The following is a 27,002-nucleotide window of genomic DNA, read 5'->3' on the forward strand; positions in this document are numbered from 1 at the left end:
ATGACCTGAGCTTAAATCAAGAGTCAGAAGCTTAACCAGCTGAGCCTCCCTGGCACCCTGTACTTCCTTCCTTTTTGAGGCTAAAGGGTATGCCATTGTATGGATCTACCCCATTTTCCTTATGCCTTCATTGGTTCATGGGCCATTTGGGTTGTGTCCACCTTTTGGCCGTTGTGACCAGTGCTGCTATGAACACGTGTGTACAGGCATCTGCTTGAGTACCAGTCTTCAGTTCTTGTGGATATATACCCAGGGGCAGGATTGCGGGGTTGAGGGCACTTTTTGGTGGAAAGGAGAAGAGTAAAGGACTGAAAGTTATAGGAGGGGCGGGGGACAGTCAAGGGAGAGAAATGTCCCTCTCTGTCCCAATTGTACATTAAGGCCTATGAGGAAACATGACCAGAAGGCACACCATCAAGCAACCGTGGGAGCTTCTTCTGGCGTGCAGCTCATGGGCCTGCCCAGAGGATTGTACCTTTGCTCGTGCCAATGCACACTGGGCTGCCTCAGAAAGGCATATTCACCTGAGAATGACAAAGATTTGCTGTCAGTGAGGAGAATTAGTGGAATGTTCTGGGGGCTCTGAAGGCAGTCCCTAGAGAGGAGCCCCAAGAATGTGGTGAACTAGGGCTTTGATGGAATCCTCATGTGATCTCCTGGGGAGACGACAGTCCTTGGAGCACAGGTGTTTCAGCATGCCAGTTAAGCAGGCTTTAGGTCTTGCCTTATAGTAATTCCTCCTTCCCTCCCTGTCTTCTCCATATATTTATTTGCTCTTACTATGTGCCAGGCACCTGGTCTCAGGCCATGGGGAGACAATGATGAACAAGACAGACATATATATTCCCTGCCTCTTGGAGACTTATGATCTCATGCCTCCATCTCCAAGGACACCTAGCACAAGGCCAGGCACAGAATAGGCACCTACCTAACTGACAGATGCTTTCTAAAGAAACTCCTTCCAACTCTCAGGGGGCAGGGGCCCAGAAGAGCACAGAAACTGGCAGTCATGACCTCAAGACTTTTTTGTGGAGTACATAAAAAAGATCTAATGTGCGTGACTAAAGGTTTTACACTGTAGCTGCTCAGCCATTATTTTGAAAGCTCTCTCTGGCTGCCTTTTCCTACCAGAAGAAACCCTTCATCTCGTAGAAGGTTGCTAAAAAGTTACTTCTTTCAGTAGCTCACAACAGCTAATAGGCATTTTTGCTGATAGACTGTACGACCCAAAAGGAAAGTATATTGGAGTGCAGTGGTGCATTTCATCAGGGGGGATTGGCTTCGTGCCTTTAGGAGTGGCCGCCAGCTTCCTCCTGGGATTTGGTTTCCAGAGGGCTCCCTCACATCACCTGTGCCCTTTGGACTCTCTCCTGTACTTTTGCCTGGGTGTCACCTAAGCGCTGGTAGCAACGATTATAGAGCTAAATCAGCTTGCCAACTGTGCTGGGCCATGTGCCCACAGATGCCACAGTTGAATTTGTCATGAAAATCTCCTTTTGTACATGTGTGGCTGAGAGGTGAAGCAGTTCTACTAGGTGATGCTTAGCTAGGAGACAAGGAGGCAGAGGGGTGACCTGATGTCTAGCCTCCTATCAAATAAGCAAAAGGTGGTTTAAATTTTTTTTAATTTTTTTTAACGTTTATATATTTTTGAGACAGAGAGAGACAGAACATGAACGGGGGAAGGTCAGAGAGAGAGGGAGACACAGAATCTGAAACAGGCTCCAGGCTCTGAGCGGTCAGCACAGAGCCTGATGCGGGGCTCGAACTCACAGACCGCGAGATCATGACCTGAGCCGAAGTCGGCTGCTTAACCGACTGAGCCACCCAGGCGCCCCTAAATTTTTTTTTATTGTGGCAAAATACTTACAGCATAAAATTTACTATTTTAACCTTTTAATTGTCTTGTTTTTATTTTATTTTATTTTATTTTATAATATTTATTTTTGAGAGAGAGAGACAGACAGCGAGTGAGGGAGGGGCAGAGAGAGAAGGAGACACAGAATCTGAAAGCAGGATCCAGGCTCCACACTGTCAGCACAGAGCTGGACACAGGGCTCGAACTCCCAAACTGTGAGATCATACCTGAGTTGAAGTCAGACGTTTAACCAACTGAGCCACCCAGGTGCCCCTTAACCCATTTAAAATTTTTTTATTTTGAGAACGAGAGAGCAAGTGGGGGAGGGGCAGAGAGAGAGGGAGAGAGAGAATACAAGCAGGCTCCACACTGTTGGGACAGAGCCTGACCTGGGGCTCTATCTCACAAACTGTGAGATCATGACCTGAGCTGAAATCAAGAGTCAGATGCTTAACGGACTGAGCCACCCAGGTGCTCCCTACTCTTTCAACCATTTAAAAAGTGTACAGTGAAGTGACATTGAGTGCATTCAGAATGTTGTGCAACCATCACCACTACTGAGTTTCGGAACTTCTTCATCACACCGAAAGGAAACGTTGCCCATTAGGCAGTCACTTCCTGTTCCCTCCCAACTACCCATGTGCTTTTTGTCTCTGTAGATTTGCCTGTTCTGGATATCTTATATACATGGAATTATACAGTATATGGCCTTCTGCGTCTGGCTTCTTTCATTTAGTATAATGTCTTTAGGGTTCATTCATGTTGTAGCATACGTCAGTACTTTGTTTCTTTTTATAACTGAATAATGTTCCATTATATGGATGGACCACGTTTTGTTTATGCCTTCATCAGCTTAACAGCATTTGGATTGTTTCCACTTTTTTGGCTATTGTGAGTAGACCTGCTATGCACATTCCTTTGTGTATAAGTTTCTGTTTGAACACCTGTTTTCAATTCTTTGGGGGTATACACCTACGAGTGGAAGCAAAAGGTTTTTATGAGGGTACACGTGGCCCTCTCCCCCATGTTTTTCAAAGATGAAGGAATTCTGCTTCCTTATCTTACTTTGAATTGGAGAGATCCTGATTGGCTGTATGAACATCGTGACCTACAGGGAATTGAAATCTTGGGACAGGTCTGAGATTGTTCTGGGAGAGTCCATTCCCTATACCATTAAAAGCAGGGATCCCAGATCTAAATGCCTTCAGGCTGATCATGTAAGAGAGCAGAGCAGGCTGGGTGGGGACTGTTGAACAGGAGAACGCACATGTCGCCTCTCCCTCCAGCCAACTGTTGACATGCAGGAATGTGGGATGCCGTGTTGCCAGATTTTCTGATATTTTTTTTTCAAGAAAAGTTGGAAATCCAGATATTTAGGTGAAATCTCTAAATTTTAAAATGTTCAACATTTTTTTTTTTTTTTTGGTTTAAAACACTGGGCCAAACCCCAAGTCGTCAGTGGGCTAGATTTGGGTCCTGGCTGTTGGTTGGCAACCTCTGACTGACAGCAGGAAACATATCTCTCCCTGTTAGCCCCCAGACCCTCTTGTGTTCCTTCCTTCCCTTCTCCCATTCTCCTGGCCCCATATAGATGTACTTTGTTTCTAGGCCCTCCTCCAGCCCACCCTCCTTGTCTCACTGCCTTCTCTTCTTTCATCAGATCACCTCTCAGATCTTCAGGGCCGGGCAGAGGGTGACCCTGGTGTGTCCTGGGACTTCTACAGCAGTTCTGTGTTGGGTAAGCTTTGAGTCGGGTTCCTCCCATGCTTGTCTGTGGCCCAGAGATGGGGGATTGCTTTGGGTTTCACGGATTCTTCTCAAAGATGGGGGTGAGAAGGGAGGCTGCCTTTCTGCACCTGTTAGTAACTTACAGAACCTTACACACCCTTTCAACCCGAACACTAGCCCATGCTCCCCCTAGACTCAGAATACATTGGCCTAAACCAGGGATGCCACAAAGCCACCCCTCATTTGCCCTCCACCACTTATGCCCTGGCTATTGTTTTTATTCTCTCTCTTCCAAGTGCCTTTCTCCTCCCTTGCTTCGTCCTAACCCTGCCACAAGCCCCTGTGTTGCACTGTCATCTCTTCCGGCATTGTTCACACTCAAGAGAGACCCAGCCCCTCACCTGGCCATGATCATTCTCTCCCTGCCCTACTCCCACCACGCACAGTTTCAGAGACAGCTGCTGCCTCCCAGGCCCTTAGCCTCTGACCCAAGCTTTTCTCTCTAGGAAGCGTCTCTCTCTGTGGCAGTCAGCTAGCACTCATTCCTGGGGCCGGGGCTGCAGGTTGGGGGAGGTGTCCACCCCTAAGCTTTGGGGAAGCTGGAGCTTTGGAGAAGGTTGGGATGGAATGAAATATGCCACACCCAGACACGTAGCCGGGGATGGGAACTGACTGAGTGGCCCCTCCGGGCTCCTGAGAGCCCCACAGGCATGGCAGGTGTTTCTACCCTGCCTTTGACTGCTGGTAGTGTCATCGGGCTCCATTTCCAAAGGCTGAGAGGCTGGTCCTTTACAGCATCTGGCTGTTTTCCAGCTGAAAGGTGGAGTATAATGAATTTCTGGCCAGAAACTACTGTCTTCCAGGGACAGAACTTTCACATGCCCTCCCAAGGATGGGAGCCATGGGATCAGCAAAACTTGGCCCCAACTGGGGGTCTGTGAACTTGTTGCTTATGTCCTAATCACCCACCTCTGTGCCTCTTTATCTTGTTGAAACATTTTTTTTCTTCAGTTTTGTGCACGTAGCTAAGTCCTCATATCCCATGTGCTATCCTTACAGAAGAAAAAGATGGCTTTGCCTGTGACCTCCTCCATAATCCTCCTGGGAACTCTGATCAAGAAGGAGATGATGTGGAAGAGGATGACTTTATGTTTGAGCTCTCAGACAAGCCTCTTCTCCCTTGCTACAACCTCCAAGTGTCAGTGTCCCGCGGGTAAGTGTCTAAGAGCTACAGGGACTGAGTGCCAGGATCCTGGCAACCCCTAGCCTGCCTCCTTGGGAATGGGGGAGTTCTCCAGAAGGAAGCAGAGACCTGAAGAGCATATGCTGGAGCTTAGGAAACCTGACATATGACCAAGGCCAGCCTGACTTTCCAGCCCTGATTAGTTACATTCAGAACAGAGGCTGTGAGCTCTAGGTATATTGACTATATGTATTTCCCAAACCCAAAATCTAGATTCAAAGAATCTAGATTCACTCTCTAAAGAATTGCTCTGCTGTTCCTGGGTGTGAGAGATGATCTGGGAGATGTCTGAGCTGATGAACTATTAGAGTCTCTGGAACATTTCTGTGGTTTCTGGGAACAGCCAGACAGAATATTTGAAATTGAGATTCTTGGAAAAGCCGGGACATATGTTTGCCATAGCTAAGGGGCTGCTGGGGTCCTTAAGTAATCCACAGGCTGCTTTCTTGTAGCCTTAATGTTGGCGAGATGATGGCCTCAGTGCTGTCATCTCAGATCACTGTGTGTATTGTTAGCAGGCATCACCTGTTTTTGGAGACTAGAATATACTTGATGCTTACCATTAGACCGAACCCAGTTAAATCTTGATTTGAGGGTTCAGAAGGGGCAGCCTGGAGGCCATGGTCCTTTTCGGCTCTTACGGATGGCAGTGTGTGGCAGTGCTGCTCAGGAGGATGCAGAATGAATTGTCTTTTTATTATCAGCCTCCACCATTAGGTGTTTTCTTCCTCTTTTCCAATATGTTTGCAGATACTTTTAAGGGTACTTGTTCTTTGATACCTATTTTGGAAACATTAGACCCTGTCTTTCTAAAAAAGTGAAGGCACATGAAGTGCACATGGTCGAGAGAGGGATGCACAATGGATTAGGAGCCCTTCAAGTGAGTCCCTCAAGTTGACTACTCTAACCATTCACCATCCAGCCATGGTTTCTTTGCATCCCTTCCCCCAGGGGCTGATAAGAATAAAAATAGCCTATATGATGACACTGGTTGGGATCAAGTTTCAGGGGCTTTTGGTCCTTATTCTTTTGGGCATCAGCTGATCCCAGAGGGTGGGGCCAGGCCTCTGAGATATAGTATTGCACAGTTAATTAATTCCTCCAGAGTATTCAGCACCTCCTTCTCTGAAACAGGATCTTGGGCTCCAGGCAGTAGAAGGACCAGGCTAGTGTGCATCAGGTGTAGACAGAACACAGGGCAACTGAGAGCCACGTGCCACTCAGCCACCCGAGCAGCAGGCAGGTTTTCAGTTGAGAACTTGGTATGGGCAAAGCTGGTTTTCCTGACATTACATCCTTCTGTGCCTCTTCTGAATCTGCCCTTGCCCACCACTGCAGCACACTGTGAAATGAATGTTCTTCAAGAAGTAGGAAGGGTGTAGAATGATGACCCACCGAAGTGCCTTCGAGTCATCAAAGCAAAGCTGAATTCTGACCACCAAGTGTTAATGTTCTGAGGGGTCTTTTCCATTCTTTGAAAGTGATGGTTCAAGGGAATGGTGTCTGTAGTCCCTTCCTCTGAACCTAGAGCATTCCATTTCCTGATGGTGTGAGAAAAGGGGTTAGTGTCACAGGGAAGAGTGTTGCATTTTAGGGAGAAGGACTGTGGGTCTGGGTAGAAGTGGTAGGTGTTGTACAGAACACTCAGTTCTTTTTATTAAAGTTTATTTTGAGAGAGAAAGTGTGAGCGAGCAGGCGAGGGGCAGAGAGAGAGAATCCCACGCAGGCTCCGTACCCTCAGCACAGAGCCAGATGCAGTGCTTGAACCCACGAACCACAAGACCATGACCCAAGCCAAAACCAAATGCCAGTCACCCAACCAACCGAGCCACCCAGGTGCCCCAAAAGAAAACACTCAATTCTATAAACGTGTCTTCAGCAGGCATACCAGTCAAACCCTGAGGGCCAGAATACAGCCTTCAAAGAATCTCCAGTCTAGAGGAGGAGGCAGACAAGTATACAATTAGTTCTAATAAAAGACAATATGTCCAAAGTGGATTTATTATTATAAAAATTTAATGCAGTTCAGAAAGGTGTCAAGTGAATAATAGAAGTTCTAGTCCACCCTGAGCTCCCATTCCTGTGTCACAGAGAAAACCACAGTTTACATTTCTTTTGTATCCTTTCTGAAATGGGTCATGTTCTAAGTATTATAAAAGGGGTATGAACCAAGCGCCATGCCACTGTGGAAGATGGGATGAACAGGCAGTTTTGTGAAATGGGAACAACCCATTTCACAGGTGAGATGGCGCCTGAGCTGGGCCTGAGAGGAGGGGAAGATGGAGGGCGAGGCACAAGCAGAGGCACGAGACAGACAAGTTCAGAAAGTGGGGCTTGTCCTTCAGCAAATGTCTGGCACTTGGTGGGGTGTGGGGTACACTGTGTGTGTGAGTGTGTGTGTGTTATTAGGAGAGGTTGGGCTGAAGAGTTGAATGGGGTCATGTTTGAAAGGTCTTGCCATAATATCATGGTAATGAATGTGGAGGTTTCTTTGCTGGAGGTACCTGGGATCCATGGAAAGCAGTTTAGGGAGTGAGAAGGCCAGATTTTCTTTTTTAGAAAAGGGGTAGTAACGGATGCAGTGAGGGTAGGTGGGGGTGCAGCAGGGAGACTCTTAGCTGGGGGGAGACCAGTTAGGAGGCTGACACAAATGCTGCTGGTAGGACAGGGCAATGGCCAGGATGGACAGCCTTGGAGACAGGACCATCATCAGGGGAATGCAGTGTCTCTTCCTGGTTTAGTTGAAGCAAGCGCATGGCCCGTGATCGGCCTCCCCGGCACCCCTCCCAGCTGTCCCCAGGCTGCTGCCCAGGCCAGTCGGGTGTGCTCAGCAGAGTCAGACTGGCTGTAACGTGAGCTCTGGCCCTGCAGAAACGATGGTGCTGCCGCTGGAGAAAAAACTTGTCTAATGCATTCCAGAGCCAAAGACAAATGCCTTTTAGATTACCCACAGTTTAGGCCTTTCTCCACGGCTCCCCGTCTGTTGGGGAAGGTCTTGGAGAACGAAGAGGCACGGGAAACAGGAGTGAGAACAGGAAAGGGAAACCAGACGGGGTAGCAGGGCTCAGTAGAGGAAAGAACTGGTCCCAGCAGATGGTTAATTCCAGGTCACGGGGTGTGGGGAAGGCCTGGGGATGCCTGCTAAGAGTTTTGGGTTCTGGAAGGTCCCTTTCCTTCCTGCTCCCACTATTTTAAAAGGAAGAGGTAGTCACGGGTTGAATGCTCACAACTGAGCTGAAAGCTGGTTCAGCCAGTGTAGGCTAGCACAGGAGATTTTTGCCTCAGTGACACCCAGGGAGCCTATGGTTTAGTTTGGGGGTGGGGGACAGGTAGCCAAACTGGCAGCTTTCCTGGGCCTTCCAGAGTGTTCCTGGCACCCCACTGGTTCCCCCCAGGCCTCTTCCATAACTCCTACTCTTGCCTCTTCCAGGCCCTGCAACTGGTTCCTCTTTACCGATGTCCTGAAGAGGCTGAAGCTTTCCTCCAGGATCTTTCAGGCTCGGTTCCCGCACTTTGAAATTGCCACCTTGCCCAAGGCCGAGTTCTACCGGCAGGTGGCCTCCAGTCAGCTTCTGACCCCAGCCGAGAGGCCCGGAGGCATGGACGACAGATCTGCCCCAGGCTCCTCTGAGACTGTGGAGCTGGTGCGGTATGAGCCAGAGCTACTTCGGCTCCTGGGGTCTGAGGTGGAGTTCCAGCCGTGGAACAGTTGACCGGGAAAACAGCCCCTCCCTTTTCTTCTTTCTCCTCCCAAGTTCACCCTTCCCCACTTCCCATGTCTTTCCCCCACCGAGCACCAGACTGCAGAATGAGGCAATAATACGGACCAACAAGAAGCCGCCTTATCAATGCCAGCATTAGTGACTGGATTTTTTTTCTGGTTATAATTAGTTCTCATCTCCCTGTCATCGTCATTGTTGTTGTGGTTGGTGATGGGGGTGGAAAGTTGAATTCCACGTCTGAGGGCAAGAGGTCCCGGGGATGGTGGGAGGTGGTGCCAGGGTCCCTTGGGGTGGCCTCAGCCTGTCCAGAGGAGAAATGAGAAAAGGCCAAATCTCTGAGCGCCCCCTCCGTTCCCCTGTGTTCTTCTGTCTTCCATAGTATTTATTTTATTAGTATTTAATTTGTATTGTTTCATTGGTTTCTGATAAGTCTGTATCACTGTGACGATTTGAGACAACTTGTTGTATTGAGGGACTTTCTTCACCTCCTTTCTTTGTCTTTCTTGATAAGCTCTGGAGCTGCCCCCTCCCTCTGACAGTTACTCCCAGGTTTGTTTTCACCCCACTGGGGAGGGGGCAGGTGGGGCAGGGGGCCGAGGACCCGTGACTGATGAAGGTGGCTGGTGCTGGCCTGGGGCTGGGGGGATTGAGGATAATCCTGAGGCTTTGGTGCTCCCCCCCCCCATTTTTTAATTGTTTTACCACCTGCCCTTCACAGCAGCCCTGTCTCGAGATTAGGGAGGTTTCTGGGGAGGGGTGGATTGTGAGGGCGAGGGGCTAGTGAGTCCCTCTACTTGGGGAGAGTCAAGAATGGGAGTGAAAGCTAAGGTCACCCCTCCTCACACTTCCTTCACTGCTCCCCTCAGAGTGCACAACATGGGCTTGTTCCCACGTCTCCTCCGCCCACCCCCGCACCTCCATCCATCCCACCCCTTTCTGCCTTTGCCCCTTCTGGATGCTGAGCCTCTCAGCTCCCAGCCCTTGCCTATCACCTCTCCCCTTCCCAGATTCAGCACTCACTTTCTCTCTCCTCCCTGCTTCTCCCTCTGCCCCCCATTCTCCTTTGGAATCTGCAGAGGGCTCTGGGATTGATGGCCAGATGTGAGATCCAGGCCTCAGCTGTTTCCTAGTTGAGGGCAGGAGGCTGGGCTCCACTCCCACCTCGCCTCAGGACCTGGGGCTGAGTGTGGGGCCCCTGCCAGGCCTCCCTCCTGGCCTCCAGCACTGGGTTTGTTGAAGGAGAGAGAGGGAGAGAGGGGAGGAGCTTGGGCTGTTTCCCTGTCCCTTCCCCCCTCTGTGGCATTGTCTTTCCTACTCTTGTTCTTATTTTTCTACCAATTGCTATTTTTTCCAAACAATCCTTGTAGAGAGTATGTACCATCTAAAGGCAGGAGGGCCTGGCTATGGCCAGCTGATTGGAGATGGTACAGTTTTATTGTACAGGTGCTAAAACAACAACAACAAAAGAAGAAAATGGAAAAAAAAAAGACAAAAAAAAAATGGCAAAAAAAAAAAAAAAGCCAGTTTGAGGATGGGACAATCTGTTCTCTGGAGACTCCTGACCCATGTGGGAGATTGGTGGTTATTTTCTTTGTATTGTGTTTGTTCTTTGTTCCCAGGGGGAAGTTCAAGGCCCCCTTCTGTAGGACTGCTCCCCACCCCCACCATACTGCCCAGTTGGTTTTGAACAGTTGTTCTCCCTTTAAAAAAAAAAAAAAAATATATATATATATATATACATATATATATATATATAAAGTTGAGGGGTTTGGGGTTTTAATTTTTTGGTTTTGTGGGGGTTCATGGTATTGTGTGGTTTATTTTATGTTTGCCTTTACCTTTTTGCATTTGGGTGTGTATTCTGGCTGCCCTTTATGTTTCATTTTAAGCAACTGGCTGTGGAGTCAAAAACACTTGCATACTGAAAACCTGCGTCAGGGCTTCTGTCTCCTGTCTTTACTCTTCTCCCCATACTGGTTTTTCTGTGGTTAAAGCAGATGGGTGTCCTGATGAAGTCAATGGGAAACCCCTGATCCTGCCTTGCAGTTTGGGTACAAGTGAGGACAAGGTGGAGGGGCTAGAGAACATTTGGGTCACTGGGGCAAGATCTGGAAAGAAAAGGCAAGGTAGGGGCACATCCTGGGCTGCAGGAGCTGTGGGGAGAATGGAATATCTGCATCAGTTTAGGTGTGTGTGGGTGTGGGTGTGGGCACACGTGTGTGCATGCACCTTGTTTGCTATAGGAGTAGCAGTGCTGGAAGGAGAGCCCTCTTAGGCGGCTCAAGGAAATCACCTGCCTGCTGGCTCTCTTGCCCTGGGCCACCCACATCCACATCTGACTGCACAGTCTTATCACTGCCCTCACTGTTGTGCCCCTGGCCTCCCACCCCTGGGCCGCCCACATGGTGCAGGCAGTCCACACTTCCGGTTTCCTAAGACCCAGCTACTATGGAGGCAAGATGCCCGTCCTGCGTTTTACACCTTTTCTTTCCACTTCTGAAAAACAGTGGTAGAAGCTCCTAGTTCCTTTTGCCTGCTGGCTTCAGAACGTACCTGTTACTGTTTGAGGGGAAGTGGATGTTTGACAGGCCTGGGAGGTCTCCCTGTGTAAGTCTCTGGAGAACCCTGTCAGTGTACAAGTGAGGGTATCTGTGGGTCTGGCCAACTGGAGTCTAGCCACCCCCAAGAGCGAACTATGAGCTGCTCTTTGCTCCAGCCCCAGGAGCATGCTTCAACTCGGGTCTTTCTGCCCAGGTGGAGGAACATCCATCCCTTGGAGCTACAGCATTAATCTTCCTCATTGGCCTTTGCTTACCCACTTTCTGATCTAGAGGCCTGTAGACTACTTGCTTTCTCAGGTTCCTAAACAACCCCATAGCAGTACTGAATTTAGGTCAATCCTCTGTTTGGAACTTGGAGTGAAGAAATCAGACAAGTCAATAGGTCACAAAAGCTATGTGGTGAGTGCAAGGATTCAGCTCAAAAGGCAAGGGCACTGGGGTGGTTGGAAGGACTTACTGGGAGAGAGGGTGCCCAATTGACACTTAAGTAGAAAAATAGGAGTTAGGGGTGTCAGGGAAGCATCTCTGAACTGAGGGGACAATCCGAGCAAAGGCTTGGAGACAAATGAGAGTAGTATGTGCAGGAAACTATAAGCCACTTCAGTGTCACTGCAGCTGGAAGGGACAGATGGGGAAGGAGGGGGCAGGAGCCCTGCCAGGCATGCCAACGGGCACGGCTTGGACTTTCGCCCTAGATGATGGGAACCACAGGAAAACTTTAAACTGGGTAGTGATAGAGGGTTTTTTTTTTTTCGTATTAATGGTAAAAATGTGTTGGAGGTGGGCCACAGAGAAAGAAAGTAATCGCTTGAGATTCAGGTGAAAGCAGGAAGGGAGAGTGGTGAGGGTACTATAAGAATTTCTATTGAAGGCAGGAGGGAGATGCCATGGGTAGAGTCAGAATGACTCCAAAGAGAGGGCGCCTGACTGATGGCGTCTGACTTCAGCTCAGGTCATGATCTCATGGTTGGTGAGTTGGAGCCTCACGTGGGGCTCTGCACTCACAGTGCAGAACCTGCTTGGGATTCTGTCTCTCTCCCTCTTTCTCTGTCCCTGCCACACACTCTCTCTCTCAAAATAAATAAGTAAACTTTATTAAAAAAAAAAAGAATGACCCCAAATAAATAGGTGAGGGTCCTTTGGGGAGCCATGGACATCCCTGCGCTTCTGGGTTTGGGTGTGTGGGTGAACACACCCCTTTATTTCCCTGCAGAAAGGAGGCAAGTTAAAAGCAAAACCAAAAAGTTCCTTGTTCTCTTGCCTTTGGGCTCCTTTCCACACACCTTTCCCAGATAGGGCTCACTGCCCTTCAGCCAGAGTGGGAAGACCAAGGCAGGAGGTATGGGTTGTGATATGAAGCCTGCATCCCTGCTCCAGATTGGGGTGATCTAATCCTTCCAGTGCGGCCTAGGGGAAGGAGCCAGCTCCACCACTTGCCACCTAGGCTGACCTTGGGTGAGAACCTAATCTTTCTGACTCTTCATCGTTCCGTCTGCCAAATAGGGCTCAATTTACCCACGAAGGAAGAGAATCATACTGAGTAAACACGGCTGTTTAGCTGAAGTTAGTTCCTCCTACGTGTCGTGGGCCAACAGTTAATGATGGTTTTACCAGAATGTTCCTCTTTGGGGTGCAGGGTTAAAAGGAGGCCCTGTTCAAGTCTCCGTATTTCCGGAGAAAGGGCCATCCGCTATCCGCACATCCCTATTTAGGTCGGAGGGGGGCCACTTGGGCAGTAAACTGCCCCTTCCACATTCTAACCTTTAACAGGAAGCTTGTTGAGTGTTTTATTGTGTCCAGCCTGCCAAGACGTGTGTGTGTGTGTGTGTGTGTGTGTGTGTTTTAGGGAGAATGGGGTCTGCCCCAAGGGCAGCCTGCTTAGCTGCCATGGGGAGGTGCCGAGCTCGGGCCTCCTGGACCCCGCAATAGGCAGCCCAGGACTCCACGTGTTCCCCTAGACTCCGGGTTTACACCGCGAGGGGAGCGAGCGCGCCGCAGCGTCGGGCAGCTGGGTGCGGACGCCTCCCCGGCCCGGCACCGGCCCTGCGGGAGCCCAGGCTCACACCACAGCGGGCGGTCCGGGGCGCTCCGCAGGCAAACGGATGCCGCGGGCGCCTCGATCGCTCTCCGATTTCAAGGTGGAAAGCGGCGCCTCGTGGACGTGCAGCTATAGGCAGGCCGCGGTGGGGAGGCGGGCCAGGCCGGACACCCCCGCGGCGAAGAGCGGAGGCGGAGGCTCCCTCCCTAAGCCGGGGAAGAGCGGCGGCCCGCGCGCCGGGACGGGTCCGCCGCATGCTCACCTGCTGGTCCGGGAGGCTGGGTGAGGGGGGCCGGAGGGGGGCGGGGCCAGGGCGCGACAGGCCAATGGGGAGAGGACATTCAGGCCACCGCTAAATTCTCCCCGGAAAGTAGAGGGGTGGAGTGCAGGGGGGAATTCTAAGTTCCCGAGCAATGGAAGGCCTTGGTGGGGCCCGGAGCCGCTCAGGGACAGTTGGGGGCTCAGAGTCAGGACAGAGGGACGGGAGGGCGCCGGCCCCACCCTGGCCACCTCCCCCTTCCCGGGCTCTCCCGGGTCCTCAGCCCGCCATCGCCAGCTCGAGAGCTCCACCTACTGGACGTTGGTCCCCACGTCCGGCACGCCAGGGGCTGAGACTCTCGAAGGCTGAGACCGTCTTGGCTTCTCAGCCCTGGGAGCGAGCGGTGGGAAGGAGATGAGCTCACTCACCTCGGGTCCAGCAGCTTTGGAAGCAGAGACCTCTTTAAAAATACGTTATGGGGGGAACGCCTGGGTGGCTCAGGTCATGCTCTCGTGGTGCGTGGGTTCGAGCCCCGCCTCAGGCTCCGTACTGACAGTGCAGAGCCTGCTTGTGATTATCTCTCCCCTTGCCCCTCCCGCACTTTTTTCTCTCTTTTTTTCTCTCTCTCAAAATAAACTTTAAAAATAAAAACAGGGGCGCCTGGATGGCTCAGTCAGTTAAGCGGCCTTCGGCTCAGGTCATGATCTCCCGGTTCTGAGTTCGAGCCCCGCCCCGTGGGGCTCTGTGCTGACTGTCCAGAGCCTGGAGCCTGCTTCGGCTTCTGTGTTTCCGTCTCTATCTGCCCCTCCCCTGCTCATGCTGTCTGTCTCTGTCCCTCTCTCTCTGTCAAAAATAAATTTAAAAACATTTTTAAGATTTTAAAAATAAAATAAAATAATAAAAATACATTACTGAGGACGCCTGGGGGCTCAGTCCGTTGAGCATCTGAGTCTTGATTTTGGGGCAGGTCGTGATCCCAGGGTGTGGGATCTAGCCCGGCTCCAGGCTTCATGCTCAGCATGGATTCTTAAGATTCTCTCTCTCTCTCTCTCTCTCTCTCTGTCTCTCCACCCCCGCCCCTCCCCTGCTCTCTGTATCTCTTTCTCTCCCAAATAAAAACAAATATGGAGTCAGAAAAACCTATGATGGTAAGAATAACTTCTTGCCTCGCCCTTTCCATGGGTCCTGACCTTTCTGCCACTCCTTTCCAGCCAGAGGTGAGGAACCAGTGCTGAAGCTGAAAAGGGCAGGGCAAAGGGATGGGGAGTTCAGGAGTCCCCAGTGGCTCCTGGTGACAGTAAGGCACAGCTAGAAGCAGCCTCAGGCTCCTCTGGACCCTGTTAGGAGGGGGGCAGTAGACCTGGGCAAGGAAGCAGCTGCCTGCAGTCATATGAGGGGCCAAAAAGCTGTGAGAGCCCCCAAGTATGGGTTGTCCTTCCCCTCCCCCTTTTGCCTGCTACAGTATATGGCTGAAATCCCCATGATTAGAAACATGACTCATTGTTTCTTTCAATAAACATTTATTGAGCACCTACTGTGTGCCAGGCACTGTGCTAGGCGCTGGGGATACATCAGTGACTAACACACAGTCCCTGTCCTTGAGGAGCTCACAGTCTATTAGAGGGGCAACATACATAAACACATAGCTAAGGAGCTACCATGTGCTAAGTGCTACAGTAAGAGGTATACACAAAGTGCTGCAGGAGCCCAGAGGAAGGAGGGATACATCAGCTGCTAGGGGGTGAGGAGCAGGTCTCCTGACCCCATTACACCGTCTTCGCAAAGGCAAGGATGTTGTTGCCACATGACCCTGGCAAAAATGAACCAGTCTCCTGAGGGTCTCCTCCGGCCCTCTCCCATAACTAGATCAGCACAGGTTAGTTGACCAGATTAGCTACTTTAACACTTTGAATTAGGAAAGAAACTGGACAGGGAAGTTTCTTTAGGGGCAGGGGTGTTCAAAGTAGTAACAACTCTTGGGTGATAAGGCTGGGGGGTGGGAGTGGGGGCATCATGAGGGCACTGAGCCAGAGAGGGCCGGCCCTGGGCAGTGGAGCACCTAGGGTGAGTGCCTGTGCAGAGGGGAGGTCAGAGGTCACCAGCCTCAGACTTTCGTCCCCATCTCTCAGCAGCTCAATGGGTTCACTGATGCTCACTAGATGGTTCATAGCTTGCCCCGCTCTGTGGGTGGTACAGCCCCCCGCCCCTCGAAAGGTGGCACACTAAGTGGGGAGACTAAATAGGCCCAGGTCATTGAAGATTTAAGTAACAGTTTGTGATTATAACAGAGGAGATGTCACTATTCATGAGCAGTTGCCAAAAGAGTGGCAATTGGTGCGAATTTCAAATGAAGAACTCAGGGGTAGTCTGGTCTGGGGAGGCAGCTTCCGTGAACAGAGTCTTAAAGGATGGATACGATTTAATTGGTACTAACAGGGTGGGAGGAGCATCCTGGTTGAGCAGAACCAAGTAAAGCAAAATCGCAGAGGTGGGAGACTTCAAACAGAGGCAAACTCAAAGGCCAGGGGATCCCTGTTTGGAGCAGGACCCCGGGGGTCAGGGCAGCAATGTGAGAGATGACTAGGGAAGTCGGTTGGGGCTTGATGGTGAAGGGCCTTTGCCAGAAGGTCCAAGGACTTGGTACCTTCCTTTTGGAATTACTGCCCTGAGTCCTCAAATGTTCCCTCCCCTCTCCTCCAGGACCCCTGGACTGCTTTGTGGTTCAGCAAATTAAGAGTTAATGCCCAGCTGCCAGAACAGATGGGAGGCTAAAGTATTTTGAGTATCACCCCTACCTATAGGCAATGAAGAGCCATTGAAGGCTTTTTAGCAGAGAAAGAACAGGACTGGTGCCCCAGCAGGCAGATCAGAGAGGGGGACGGGTCACACTGCGGTGTGTTGGTGTGTCGGGAAAGGGATATAGTCGAGTAAGTCTGAGCTAGGCTGGAGGCTCTGAGAATGTGGAAGAAAGGCTAGATTTCGGAGACATGGCAAACGGCCTGGACTTCAAGAGATGGGGGAGGGTTAGGGTCAAATGAAGGCAGCCGTCAGATGGCTCTGAAATGTCAAGCTTAGAAGGTCAGGAAAATGGTGGCACCTTTCACAGAAATAGGCAAGTCATGACAGCTTTTTGTTTTGGGGGAGGGAAAGGTTGTGTGTGTGTGTGTGTGTGTGTGTGAAGACTTTCAAATCCACTTTTGATAGAAGGGCTGTGTTTGAGGCATGACAGGCATCTGGATGGAAATGTCCAGCAGGCTGCTGGAAATGCAAGCAGGAGCTGAGGAGAGAAGTGGGGGCTGACTCTCTCAATTTCAGCCCCATCCCCAAAGAGCCAAGGCAGAGCCAGGAGAGTGGCTGAGACCCTTGGTGGGCACCCACATTTAAAGTGGCAGATGTGGGGCCAGCACAGGTACAGAGGGTAGCCCAAGAACCCGGCTACTGCAGGAGGGGGAAGAAAGTAGTGTCACGAGCCATGAGGGCTCACAGGGACTGAGAACTGTGAAGAAGACACTTCATGTCACCATGAGGGTATCAGTGACCTTCAGATGATGAGTTCTATGGATTTGGGGCGGGGGCAGGGCCACCCCTAATCCATGCAGCGACTTTGTGCAAATTTTGTTTGAAAGGTGACTCTTTCTTGGGATGTTTCACTTTCCATCATTGGGAATTTGTCATAATAAACCGATCATATTAGAAAAAGGCATTTTAATGCCGAGTGTTGGAGATGTGTAATAAATACATCTGCACATCCATATATGTTTCCTTTCCAGGGAGAGAAGGGGGAAGCACAAGAAGAGAGTGGGAGAGAATGATAGGAGGCTTGGCAGTGACCAGAAGGAGAGAGAGAACAACCTGGGGAGGTAGTTAGGTCTAATGGATGGTTTTGTACTGCGGACACAGAAAAGGTCCTGAGGCACTGATTCACATTAACCAAATTCACCAGATCATATCATTGTTTCTGAGGCTGTCAACGTGTTTTAACTCTTAGCCTTGCCCCCCAATTTTCGCAGGAGAGAGGCAAGCTAATTCAAAGGGGAAGGAGGAGTTAGGCCAAGGGTTTGACCTAATAGAGGATCAGTTGAAACTTCCTCAGAAAGAAGAAAGAGGGAAGCAAGGAACCATGTAGAGATGGGAGAAGTGCCATGGGGGCTCACATCTGCTGGCTCCTGTCTTCTTGCTGCAGGAGGAATCAGGGCCAGGTGCAACTGAAAGTTGGCGATGAGTGTCAACAGTCCACTCGAGGACTGTGATAGCCATTGTGGGGGCGAGTGGGTTGGCAAGCCTACAAGGTGAGTAGAAGGCACGCTGAGCAGCAGGCACACACGGGTGAGGACGGAGGCAGAGCCAGCATGCACGGCGACACAGCTGTCCCAGCAATGCCTGACAGCAGGGAGGTATCGGGATGACACTCATCAAGAGGGAGTCCACACCCTCGGCACATTCAATTAATTCAGCCCCTGCCTGGGGACTTTCTATCTGGGTCTGGCCTTGGCCCTTCTAACTGCGTCTTCCCCAGCACACGTGCCCACTGAAATCCTCGTACCCTGGACCTGCTCCAGCTCTGTGACATCTCTCTCAATTTGGGGGATCCAGCATGTACCCCACAGCCTCAGAGCAACTGAATCTCGGTTTGTACAGAGGGCACTAGAGAATGCTTTCTTTTAAAAAACACTCCCCATCTCTGCAGCTGACCCACAAAGACACACACACCCTTGAAGACCTCACAGCTACACGCCCATCCTCCCCAAAGAAACAGAGATACAGAACCACGAGTACACACAAATACATACAGAGATATTCACATACGGGATAGGAAATTCCCTGTGGAGGGAAGGTAGATGGTGAAATATAGCCCCACGACAGGACTCTTCCCCCAGAGCTCCTGCCTCAGCCCTGGCCACAAACTTCTCAGGAGGTTTTCGCTCCATCACCAAGTCAGCCCATTACCCTGACAAGAGCATATCCCCTAGTGCTCTTGAAGGCCACGGTCTGACGCCACGGATGCTCAAACTGGGCATGGCTTGGCCGTGGTGACACCGGGCAGGGGTCGGGGACAGGGGATCTGGTGTATTGACATCCCACTGAAAAGGGCAGGTGTGCTGTTTCAGTCAGTCTCTGCTACAGGAAGTCCATATAAAAATGCTGTTCAACTTTGCCTGTTGGGACACACCTCCCCCGACCCCCTTCATTTATATGTCATGGGGCTCCATCTTTATAAGCGAAGTGGGGTTGAATGGGGAGAAGGGGGCTGGGGTTGGGGATCTGGCAAGCAGGCTCCCAGATGTGGTCACATTAGGCTCAGCCATAAACAGGGACCCTGAGCCTGAGGAGAGCTCAAGTTCAGCCACTGGGGTCAGCCCAACAGTGGGGCAGCTGGGAGAAGAGAAAGTCTGGTTCCCCGGAAGGGAACCCCTTGAAACCACCTGGGTTGGAAGTGGCTGAAGGTGAGCCCGATCCCTCAGGAGCTCCCTCAGGGTCTCTTCAGGAACCAGCAGCCCCTCCATGGGGGCCCCAGTCACCATGCCCTGCACATATGAGGAGGGCCTCAGTGGCCCCTCCTTGACCCCAGGGGCTGCTGTGGCACCCGAAGTCCTGATGAAGGCAGCGATGACAGTCCCAGGGGCCTGAGAGCTGGGCCCTGCTGCTCCAGCCCCTGTGACGGAAGATGGCGCTGGATTGGTCGGACGGTTGGCCCCAGCCAGAAGTTGTGGGAGACCACTAAGAATCAGCGGAGCCCCTGGTGCTCCCACCTGACTTTCTTGGAAACTGGTGTTCAGGGGGAAGGAGGCCTGCAAAGTGAAGGTGTCCTTGAAGGTCGAAGCAGGCGGAACACTCTGGAGAACAAGCTGGGTTGAAGCAGTAGTACTGGCAGGAGGCCCGTTGGTCAGCACTGTGGTCAGTGGGATTGTCTGCAGGGTCAGGGCCGAGCCTGACCCCACAGGGGCCACTCCTAGGTGGATGTTGCTGGGCACTGAAGAAGTACTGAGAAGAAACAGAAAACAGATTTGGTTAAGGCAGAAGGCATCTCCCAACTGGCTAGGGAGCAGGGCACAGGAGGAACAGAGCTGAAGGTGTGGTTTCTTTGCTGTTGTACCAGCCAACACCTACTGAGTACTTAGTATAGGTCAGGAACCGTTCTACATGCCTGGCATGTGGTATTTCACTCAATCTCCCAAACAACCCACAAATTGAATAAGATTAATAATGTGATTTTACAGCTTGAGGAAACGGAAGCACGGAGAGGTTATGTAACTTGCCTTAGACCACACAGCGAGTCACAGGGACCCACATCTAGGCTTTCTGACCCCCAAGCTCATGTTGCTCACCACTCCGCTCTATTGCCTTCCCTCCTCAGGAGAGTACCTTATCCACGCCAGTGTAGTGAGGGTAACATACACATAACTCAAAGCCCAACCTTCTCAGGGAAAATTTGGAGGCACTGAGCATGGACAAGAAGTAGCGAGAGCTTTCCAGGTGGCCCTGGAGGGCCTGAGGGAAGCAGAATGGGTGTCTCTGTACCATCCTCCATTGTCTCTTTTCTGGAATGGAGGAGGCTTGGGGAGATGGGCCCAGATGTGGAGGTACCTGGTGGCTACTTGGGGAGCACTCTGAAATAACCAGAACAGCTCCAGCCGGTGACAGAAGCTGCCCAGGTCAAGTGCTAGCATTGCCATTATTTTAGCGTGCGACCTTGGGCAAGTCACTTTTCCCCTCTTGACCAACAGGTGCCCTACTGGCTTCCCAGGGATTCTGGGAGTGTCCTGTGAGACTGGAGACACAGCAGAACTCCGCAAGAAGTTGAACACTCTCCCCAAACATGGTCCTAGTAGAAGACCTGTAATGACTCCGGGGCCCTTACCTCATGGCTTTGGGGAATTTGGCCTGGCTCTCCGGGGGAGGGATGAGCACGGCGGAGGTAGTGGGGATCTCCTCATCTGCACACAGTCCCACTTCCAGATTTGCAGACGGCTGTAAGCCAACGCTCTGAACCTTTGGCTTTTCCCAGGAAGGGCCTGCCTTGCCCTGGGGAGCAGCTCTGGCCGAGACCCTGGAGCTGGCTCGCCTAGTGGTGCTGGCAGAGGAGGTGCAGGGAGTGGAGGCCCGAGGGGAGGCCGCCGTGACTTCACTTCTCTCATCCTCGTCTTCGATCACCACCAGGTCCTTGGGCATCTCCTTAAACTGGTACACCAGCCTCTGCCCTTCCACTTTGGCAAGGATGCCTCTTTGGTAGTAGTATCTGGGGGACGAGGGCCGGGGATGTGGGGAGTTAGGCCGGGACACGCCACCCTCCAGGGCAGGTCCGGCAGGAGGAGGGTGGCAGCCAGGCAGCCAGATGGGAGCCAAGGGCAAGGGAGCCCAGCCAAGGCCAACTCTTGGACTTGGAAGGCTTTTATGAAATTCCTGAGATCTCCCCCTGAGGACACAAAGGGCCACGAAAAGGGGTTCTAAATGTTAGCCCTGTCCTGCTTTGGGGCTAAGGACAAGGGGTGAGTAAAGGATGGGAGGGGATGGACGTTGGGAAGCTCAGCTGTCCCCCGGCCTGAAAGGTCAACGGTGGGTAACTTGGGCCTGTCTCCCTGGGTCTCTGGCTGGCAGAAGGCCCTTCCTGGAGATGCGGGGTCCTTAAGGGCTCTTCTGTTATAAAAAGAGAAAAAGCCAGGACAGAGATACACAAGGGAGGGGGCTGTTCTTCCCAGGGGTCCGGAAACGCTTAGGGCAAGTACGTGGGAGAGCTGGGAGATCCTAAGGCAGGAGGGACGTCTTGGACAAGGAGAAGAGTTCGGTAACCCCCCACCCCCACCCCCGGGCAGGGACTTGGTGCCCCAGCAGCTCCTACCTTAGCGCCCGCCCCATTGTCTCATAGTTCATGTCGGGCTTATTTTTCTGCTTCCCCCACAGCTTGGACACGGCTTTGGAGTCCACCAGCTTGAAGATGCCTTTCTCTCGCTGGGTCCACTTGATGTACTTGGGGCAGGTGTTCCTGTCTTGCAGCAGTGCGAGGAGGAACTCCCACAGATAGATGGTGCTGCCTGCAGAAGGGCACGTGATGAGGGGCGGCCTAGGCCCTCCAGTCCCCCTCCCACTTCACCTGACTCCCAGCCGCACCTTTGCCATCCTTAGATTTCTTCCGAATGGGGATGCTGGGGTCAGTGACTGGTGAGGTACTGCGGTTGCCCTTGGTCTTCCGGACTGTGAGGGGAAGCAGGGAGGAGGATGAGGCAGAGACGAGACGGCAGTGAGTGCTCCAGGGTGGACTCCCGAGAGGGAGGACCCCAGAGCTCCTCGAGTAGGGTGCCAAGGCAGACAAGGAAGAGCCGGGTCAACAAGACCAGAGGCCCACGATCACCCTCCACAACCACAGCCCTCAGGTTCCTGCACTTGCCCAATGGCCCGCCCTCATTTTCAGGCCCCAAAGGTACACCAGAACACGACTGCAATGCCGTAGTGGTTACAAATGAGTCCCCTTTAGAAGAACACAATCCACCTAGCCTAATGTTTGAAATGGAAAGGTAGCCTCGGGGCACCTGGGTGGCTCAGTTGGTTCAGCGTTGGACTCTTGATTTCGGATCAGGTCATGATCTCATCTGCACTTGTAATTCTCTCTCTCTCTGCCCCTCCCCTGCTCATGCTCTCTCTCTCTCTCTCTGAAAATAAATAAACATTAAAAGAGAGAGAGAGAGGGGCGCCTGGGTGGCGCAGTCGGTTAAGCGTCCGACTTCAGTCAGGTCACGATCTCGCGGTCCGGGAGTTCGAGCCCCGCGTCAGGCTCTGGGCTGATGGCTCAGAGCCTGGAGCCTGTTTCCGATTCTGTGTCTCCCTCTCTCTCTGCCCCTCCCCAGTTCATGCTCTGTCTCTCTCTGTCCCAAAAATAAATAAACGTTGAAAAAAAAATTAAAAAAAAAGAGAGAGAGAGAGAGAGAGAGGCAGCCTAATGGGGCAGCTGTTGTGCAGCTAAGTGTGATACTGAGGCTTTGGTTCCCTCGCTGACAAGGCAGTGGCAACCAGTCATTACCTAAGGAAATCAATAACACCGGGGCTTGGGAAAGCCCAAAGTCCTCTCCCACATATGGCCCAAGCACCACAAGCTTGGAGAAGGAAGATAAGCACACAGGATGAGGCCTCTTTTTTTTTTTAATTTATTAAAAAAAATTTTTTTTAAGTTTATTTATTTTTGACAGAGACAGAGTGCAAGCATGAGCTGGGGAGGTGCAGAGAGAGAGAGGGAGACACAGAATCCGAAGCAGGCTCCAGGCTGTCAGCACAGAGCCTGACGCGGGGGCTCGAACTCACGAACTGTGAGATCATGACCTGGGCCGAAGTCGGACGCCCAACCGACGGAGCCACCCAGGCAACCCTGGATGAGGCCTCTTTTATAGGCAGAGGCCCCCAGAGGGCCAGGGACTTGCCAGGAGGCCAAGGATGGTGTCCAAACACCAAGACGAGGGTTCAACCCATCTGGGATCATTGGCATTTCTGGAAGAGTTTACATATATGCTGGGCCGACAGCAATGGCATGGGAGATGTCAGGCCAACTGATGAGGCCAGGTTTTACAGAAGGGAGGACGTTTCATCCACCCCTGTCATGAGAGCTGTCCTCTTAATGTGTCTAAGAGCCTCGACCCACTCACCCCTTATGGTGTCCCTGACCTGCCCCCTGCCTACTGCGCCCCCTTGAACACACACACACACTTCTTCTCCCCACTCCCCACCTCCATCTCTCTTACTTCTCTTCTTTGATTTTCCAGTCTTCTTGGCACTTTCCTCTCTGGGGACCTTCTCCTCCAGACAGTGTCCCTCCTGGTCATCAGTGTCACCTGCCCCATTCAGGGCATCAGGCTCAGAGACAGGAAACAGGTAGTTGGGCAGAGTGGCAGCTGGAGCAGGGTCTGAGTCGGGAAGCATTTCGGAGGTGCTGACTGCAAGGAGAGAGGCCTGAAGTTCCAGTGGCCTGGGGCAGGGAGGGCACTGAAAAGAATGGTGGGCTCCCGGGGAGGGCGGTGGGAGCCGTTCCCCACAGCCCCAGATTCAGGATACACCTGAAAATGCCTCATGTGTCTTGCACCATGAGGAGAGGAAATACCTGCAGGGCTGTGGGCATGAGCTGGTCCCAATCACGGCTGCCACATTTGCAGCCACTGCTGGTGGTAGGGAAGTTCCAGGCCCAGGGTAAAGGGCCACCTTGATTTAGTCATTCACTTGGTTTACAACTGGAAAGTATCAATTAGCCCAACTCCTCTGCTTTCCTGGTAAGGAAACTGAGATCTAGAGATGGCAGGGCATGTGTCCAAGGTCACACAGCAAGCTGGTGCCTGGTACATGTGGACATTCGGTAATTATCTGCTGAAGCCTGAGTGTATATTAGTGACAGGGTGGTCAACAGAAATACTAGTACTCTTAACTTACACCTTCAGGCTTTCTTTTCCCCACTGGATCTCAGCATCCCCTTGGGAAGGGGCAGTTAGGGCTGGGAGTCCTCCTGTCCAGGAGTCAGGCAAAGGCCTGAGGGGGAGCTGGGGGAGGAGCCTACCTTGGGGGCCTTCTGGGGAGGTAGGGGCCAGCCTCCAAGAACAGGGAAGAGAGGAGGGGATTTCAAGCCTGGCGCATTTCTAAATAAGCCACACCCTGCACAGTCTTCCTGGGAGCCGGGCAAGAGAGCAGAGGGGACCGAAGAGTCACCCTTAAAAAGGAAGGAAATTCTGACATACGCCATAACATGGACAGACCTTGAGGTCATTATGTTAAGTGAAATAAGCCAGTCCTCAAAGACCACGACTGTGTGACTACACTCATGTGAGGTCCCTAGAGTCATGCAATTCATAGTGACAGAAAGTAGAGTGCTGGCTGCCAGGGGCTGAGGGGAGAGGGGCAATGAGGAGTTACTGTTTAATGGGCACAGAGTTTCAGGTTTGCAGGATGGAGGTTCTGGAGATGATGGTGGTGAGAATGCAAAATACAAATGTACTTCATACCACTGACCTGTATGCTGAGAAATGGTTAAGGTGGTCAATTTTACATTATGAGCATTTTAGCATGATTTAAACATTGGAGAAAGGAAGTCACCTTGGCCAACTTTTCCTTGCCTACGGTGCCCTCTGGCACCCTCTGTTCCAGCCACAATTCAAGAGCACATTTACACATGTGGCAGTGGCTGTGGGTATGTGTGCTGGCATGCACATGTGCCTGGCAATCCAGTATGTGGATGTGGTAGTTTTCGATGGCATTTTTCGTCGCCTTGGGTTAAGGCACCAGGGTTCAAACTTACAGATCTGCTTCTCATCCAGGATGTCATTGGGAGACTCGACGTTGAGTAAGACTTCAGTGGTTGACATGGTTTGTGAGGTTGCTTCATTGTCATCTGGTTCCAGGTTCCATGGTGTGGGTTGACAGAGGGCATGGGGCAGAAAAAAAGTTCCCTCAGGGCACAGGGCAGGGATAGAGCAGTCATCAGGGCCAGCCCAGAGAATGGTGCTAAGAGGCCAAGGGATAGCAGGAAGGGGATGGTGTGCCACCTATTGTAACTCTCCACCTTTTCTCTACACTCACCTCAGCTGGTCTCCACTCTTCCTCGTCCCATTCCATCTTGAGAGATCACGGATCCATTTAGGTGGTTTCCTCCTCTATGAAGTGGTACTACCTTTTGCTTGTCCTAACCGCCCCATCTAATTTCCAACTCTTGCGGGCCTTGCCCTTGCTGCGTAAGGTCACTAGGAGCCATTGTAGGCTACGATTCCCTGAAGACAGAACCACTTTCTCTTCCACATCTTCCCTGCCCAGGAAGGAAACAAACCTGCCAGCAAAATACTGCCCTCCAGGATCTGATCCTGTGCCATGCACAACGTCCCGTCTGTTATGATACCATTGTGAACGTCGTCCAGTTCCAGTCCTGAGTACAGATGCAGTAATTCGGGGTAGGGTACCTGTTCCACGATCACAGCTGGGAACACCGAGGGGTCTTCCAGCTATGGACAAGATAGGAATCTGGTTTAAGGCTCACCTGCCTCTACCAGGAAGCCCTGCCAACAGAATCTGGCCCGTCTTGCAATTCCTAATTCTTGGAGCCCTCAGGGCTGTCCTTTGTAGGATGACATTGTTCTGGGTCCAACCTCACTAGGTGATGCTTTGAGTGGATTCTTGATTAACAGAGATGGGTTAGCTCTGTACCACCTGCACTCAATCAAGGGCAAACAGGTTTTTAAAAAAAATTTTTTTAAATGTTTATTTTGAGAGAGACAGAGCTGGGGAGGAGCAGGGAGAGAGAATCTCAAGCAGGCTCTGCACTTCCAGTGCAGAGCCCAACACGGGGCTCGATCCCATGAACTGTGAGATCATGACTTAAGCTGAAATCAAGAGTTGGACACTCAACCGACTGAGCCACCCAGGAACCCCCAAGATCACGCAATTTTAATTGGTTGTAGTTCTGGGTTAATCCTTGGCCAGGGTTATGCTTGGTCTGTGAGAAGGGTTAGGCTCATTCTCAGGCTAGTGGGAAAGCATTAGTCAGTGGCAAGGGTGAGGGACTCAGCCTATAGGGTTGGGTATCCAGGATTAGTGGCTCAGACTGTGGACATCTTAGGGCTCAGTCTCTGGCAATGAAGACAGAAGAACAGAGGCATTATATAGGTAGGAGGTTAGGGCCCAGTCCCTGTTAGGGTGGGAGAGAAGGTTCCAATTTCCAGGTTGATTTGTTGGGTGCATGAGGACACTGTTCATTGAAAGGGGGACCCAGAAGGAGGAGAAACAGTTTTTTGGAGAAAGATAAGGGGAATAGTGTCTGGATATGGTACTTTGAAATATTTAACATGGAGATACCTATCAGGGAGTGAAAAATATGTGACCAAGGGTTCAAAAGAGTGGTCGCTAAATCCCTTAGAGTGGCTATAATCATCAGGATGAGAATTTGACCACTGGAGGACATAGTTGTTCTAAAATCAAACAAAGCTAAATGAAAAAGGAGTGTGATTGCAACTGTCTTTTAAAAATTTATGTATAGGGGCGCCTGGGTGGCTCAGTCGTTAAGTGTCCAACTTCAGCTTAGGTCATGATCTCACAGTTTCTGAGTTCGAGCCCCACGTCAGGCTCTTTGCTGATAGCTCAGAACCTGGAGCCTGCTTCCGATTCTGTGTCTCCCTCTCTCTCTGCCCCTTTCCTGCTCACACTCTGTCTCTGTCTCAAAAATAAATAAACATTAAAACTTATGTATAGAAGGAATTATACCAGAATAATTATAATAATTATGTTTTTATTGTAGGACTTTGGGTGACTCTTTTCCTTTTCTTTCAAATTTTCTGTATTTTCAAAATTTTCATGGGACTTAATTCTTTCTTCATGAAAAAAGAATAAGAATGCTCAGTTATGCCTAATGTTCCTGAAGGATCCAGAAAAATAAAAATTGATAAAACGACTTTGGGTTTGGCCACTGGGCAGTCACCGTGGCTAGAGCACTCTCAGGGGGGTGCTGGGGCCCCAAGGCACATTACAACAGATCTCAGAGAGGACGGACTGAGGCAGGCAGTTGGGTGTCAGGATGAAGGCCATGAGTTGAGAGCCGTCTGTCCAATATGGTACTCACTAGCCATGGGTGACTATTTAAAT

At 51.3% G+C, this 27,002-nt stretch overlaps 2 protein-coding genes across 6 annotated transcripts in view; one reads left to right on the forward strand and one right to left on the reverse strand.

Annotated features, from left to right (window-relative positions):
- BCORL1 (BCL6 corepressor like 1) overlaps window positions 1-10,484 on the forward strand; it is a 64,065-nt gene extending 53,581 nt beyond the window's left edge. For all 4 annotated transcript variants that reach the window (XM_030304695.1, XM_030304697.1, XM_030304694.1 and 1 more), the window contains 3 exons: window positions 3,519-3,596; window positions 4,646-4,799; window positions 8,260-10,484. In XM_030304695.1, coding sequence (XP_030160555.1) covers window positions 3,519-3,596; window positions 4,646-4,799; window positions 8,260-8,542 — 515 coding nt within the window. In that variant the 3' untranslated portion in view covers window positions 8,543-10,484. The remainder of the gene's footprint in view (window positions 1-3,518; window positions 3,597-4,645; window positions 4,800-8,259) is intronic.
- A 4,428-nt stretch (window positions 10,485-14,912) lies between these two features.
- The window catches only part of ELF4 (E74 like ETS transcription factor 4), a 42,297-nt gene continuing 30,207 nt past the window's right edge, over window positions 14,913-27,002 (reverse strand). For both annotated transcript variants that reach the window (XM_030304662.1, XM_030304663.1), the window contains exons 3-9: window positions 25,198-25,369; window positions 24,673-24,765; window positions 23,135-23,326; window positions 21,516-21,599; window positions 21,247-21,439; window positions 20,269-20,646; window positions 14,913-19,391 (exon numbers count right to left, since the gene is read on the reverse strand). In XM_030304662.1, the coding sequence (XP_030160522.1) occupies window positions 18,599-19,391; window positions 20,269-20,646; window positions 21,247-21,439; window positions 21,516-21,599; window positions 23,135-23,326; window positions 24,673-24,765; window positions 25,198-25,369 (1,905 nt within the window). In that variant the 3' untranslated portion in view covers window positions 14,913-18,598. The remainder of the gene's footprint in view (window positions 19,392-20,268; window positions 20,647-21,246; window positions 21,440-21,515; window positions 21,600-23,134; window positions 23,327-24,672; window positions 24,766-25,197; window positions 25,370-27,002) is intronic.

This window comes from Lynx canadensis, chromosome X (genome assembly GCF_007474595.2).
Source record: "Lynx canadensis isolate LIC74 chromosome X, mLynCan4.pri.v2, whole genome shotgun sequence".
Lineage (NCBI taxonomy): Eukaryota > Metazoa > Chordata > Mammalia > Carnivora > Felidae > Lynx > Lynx canadensis.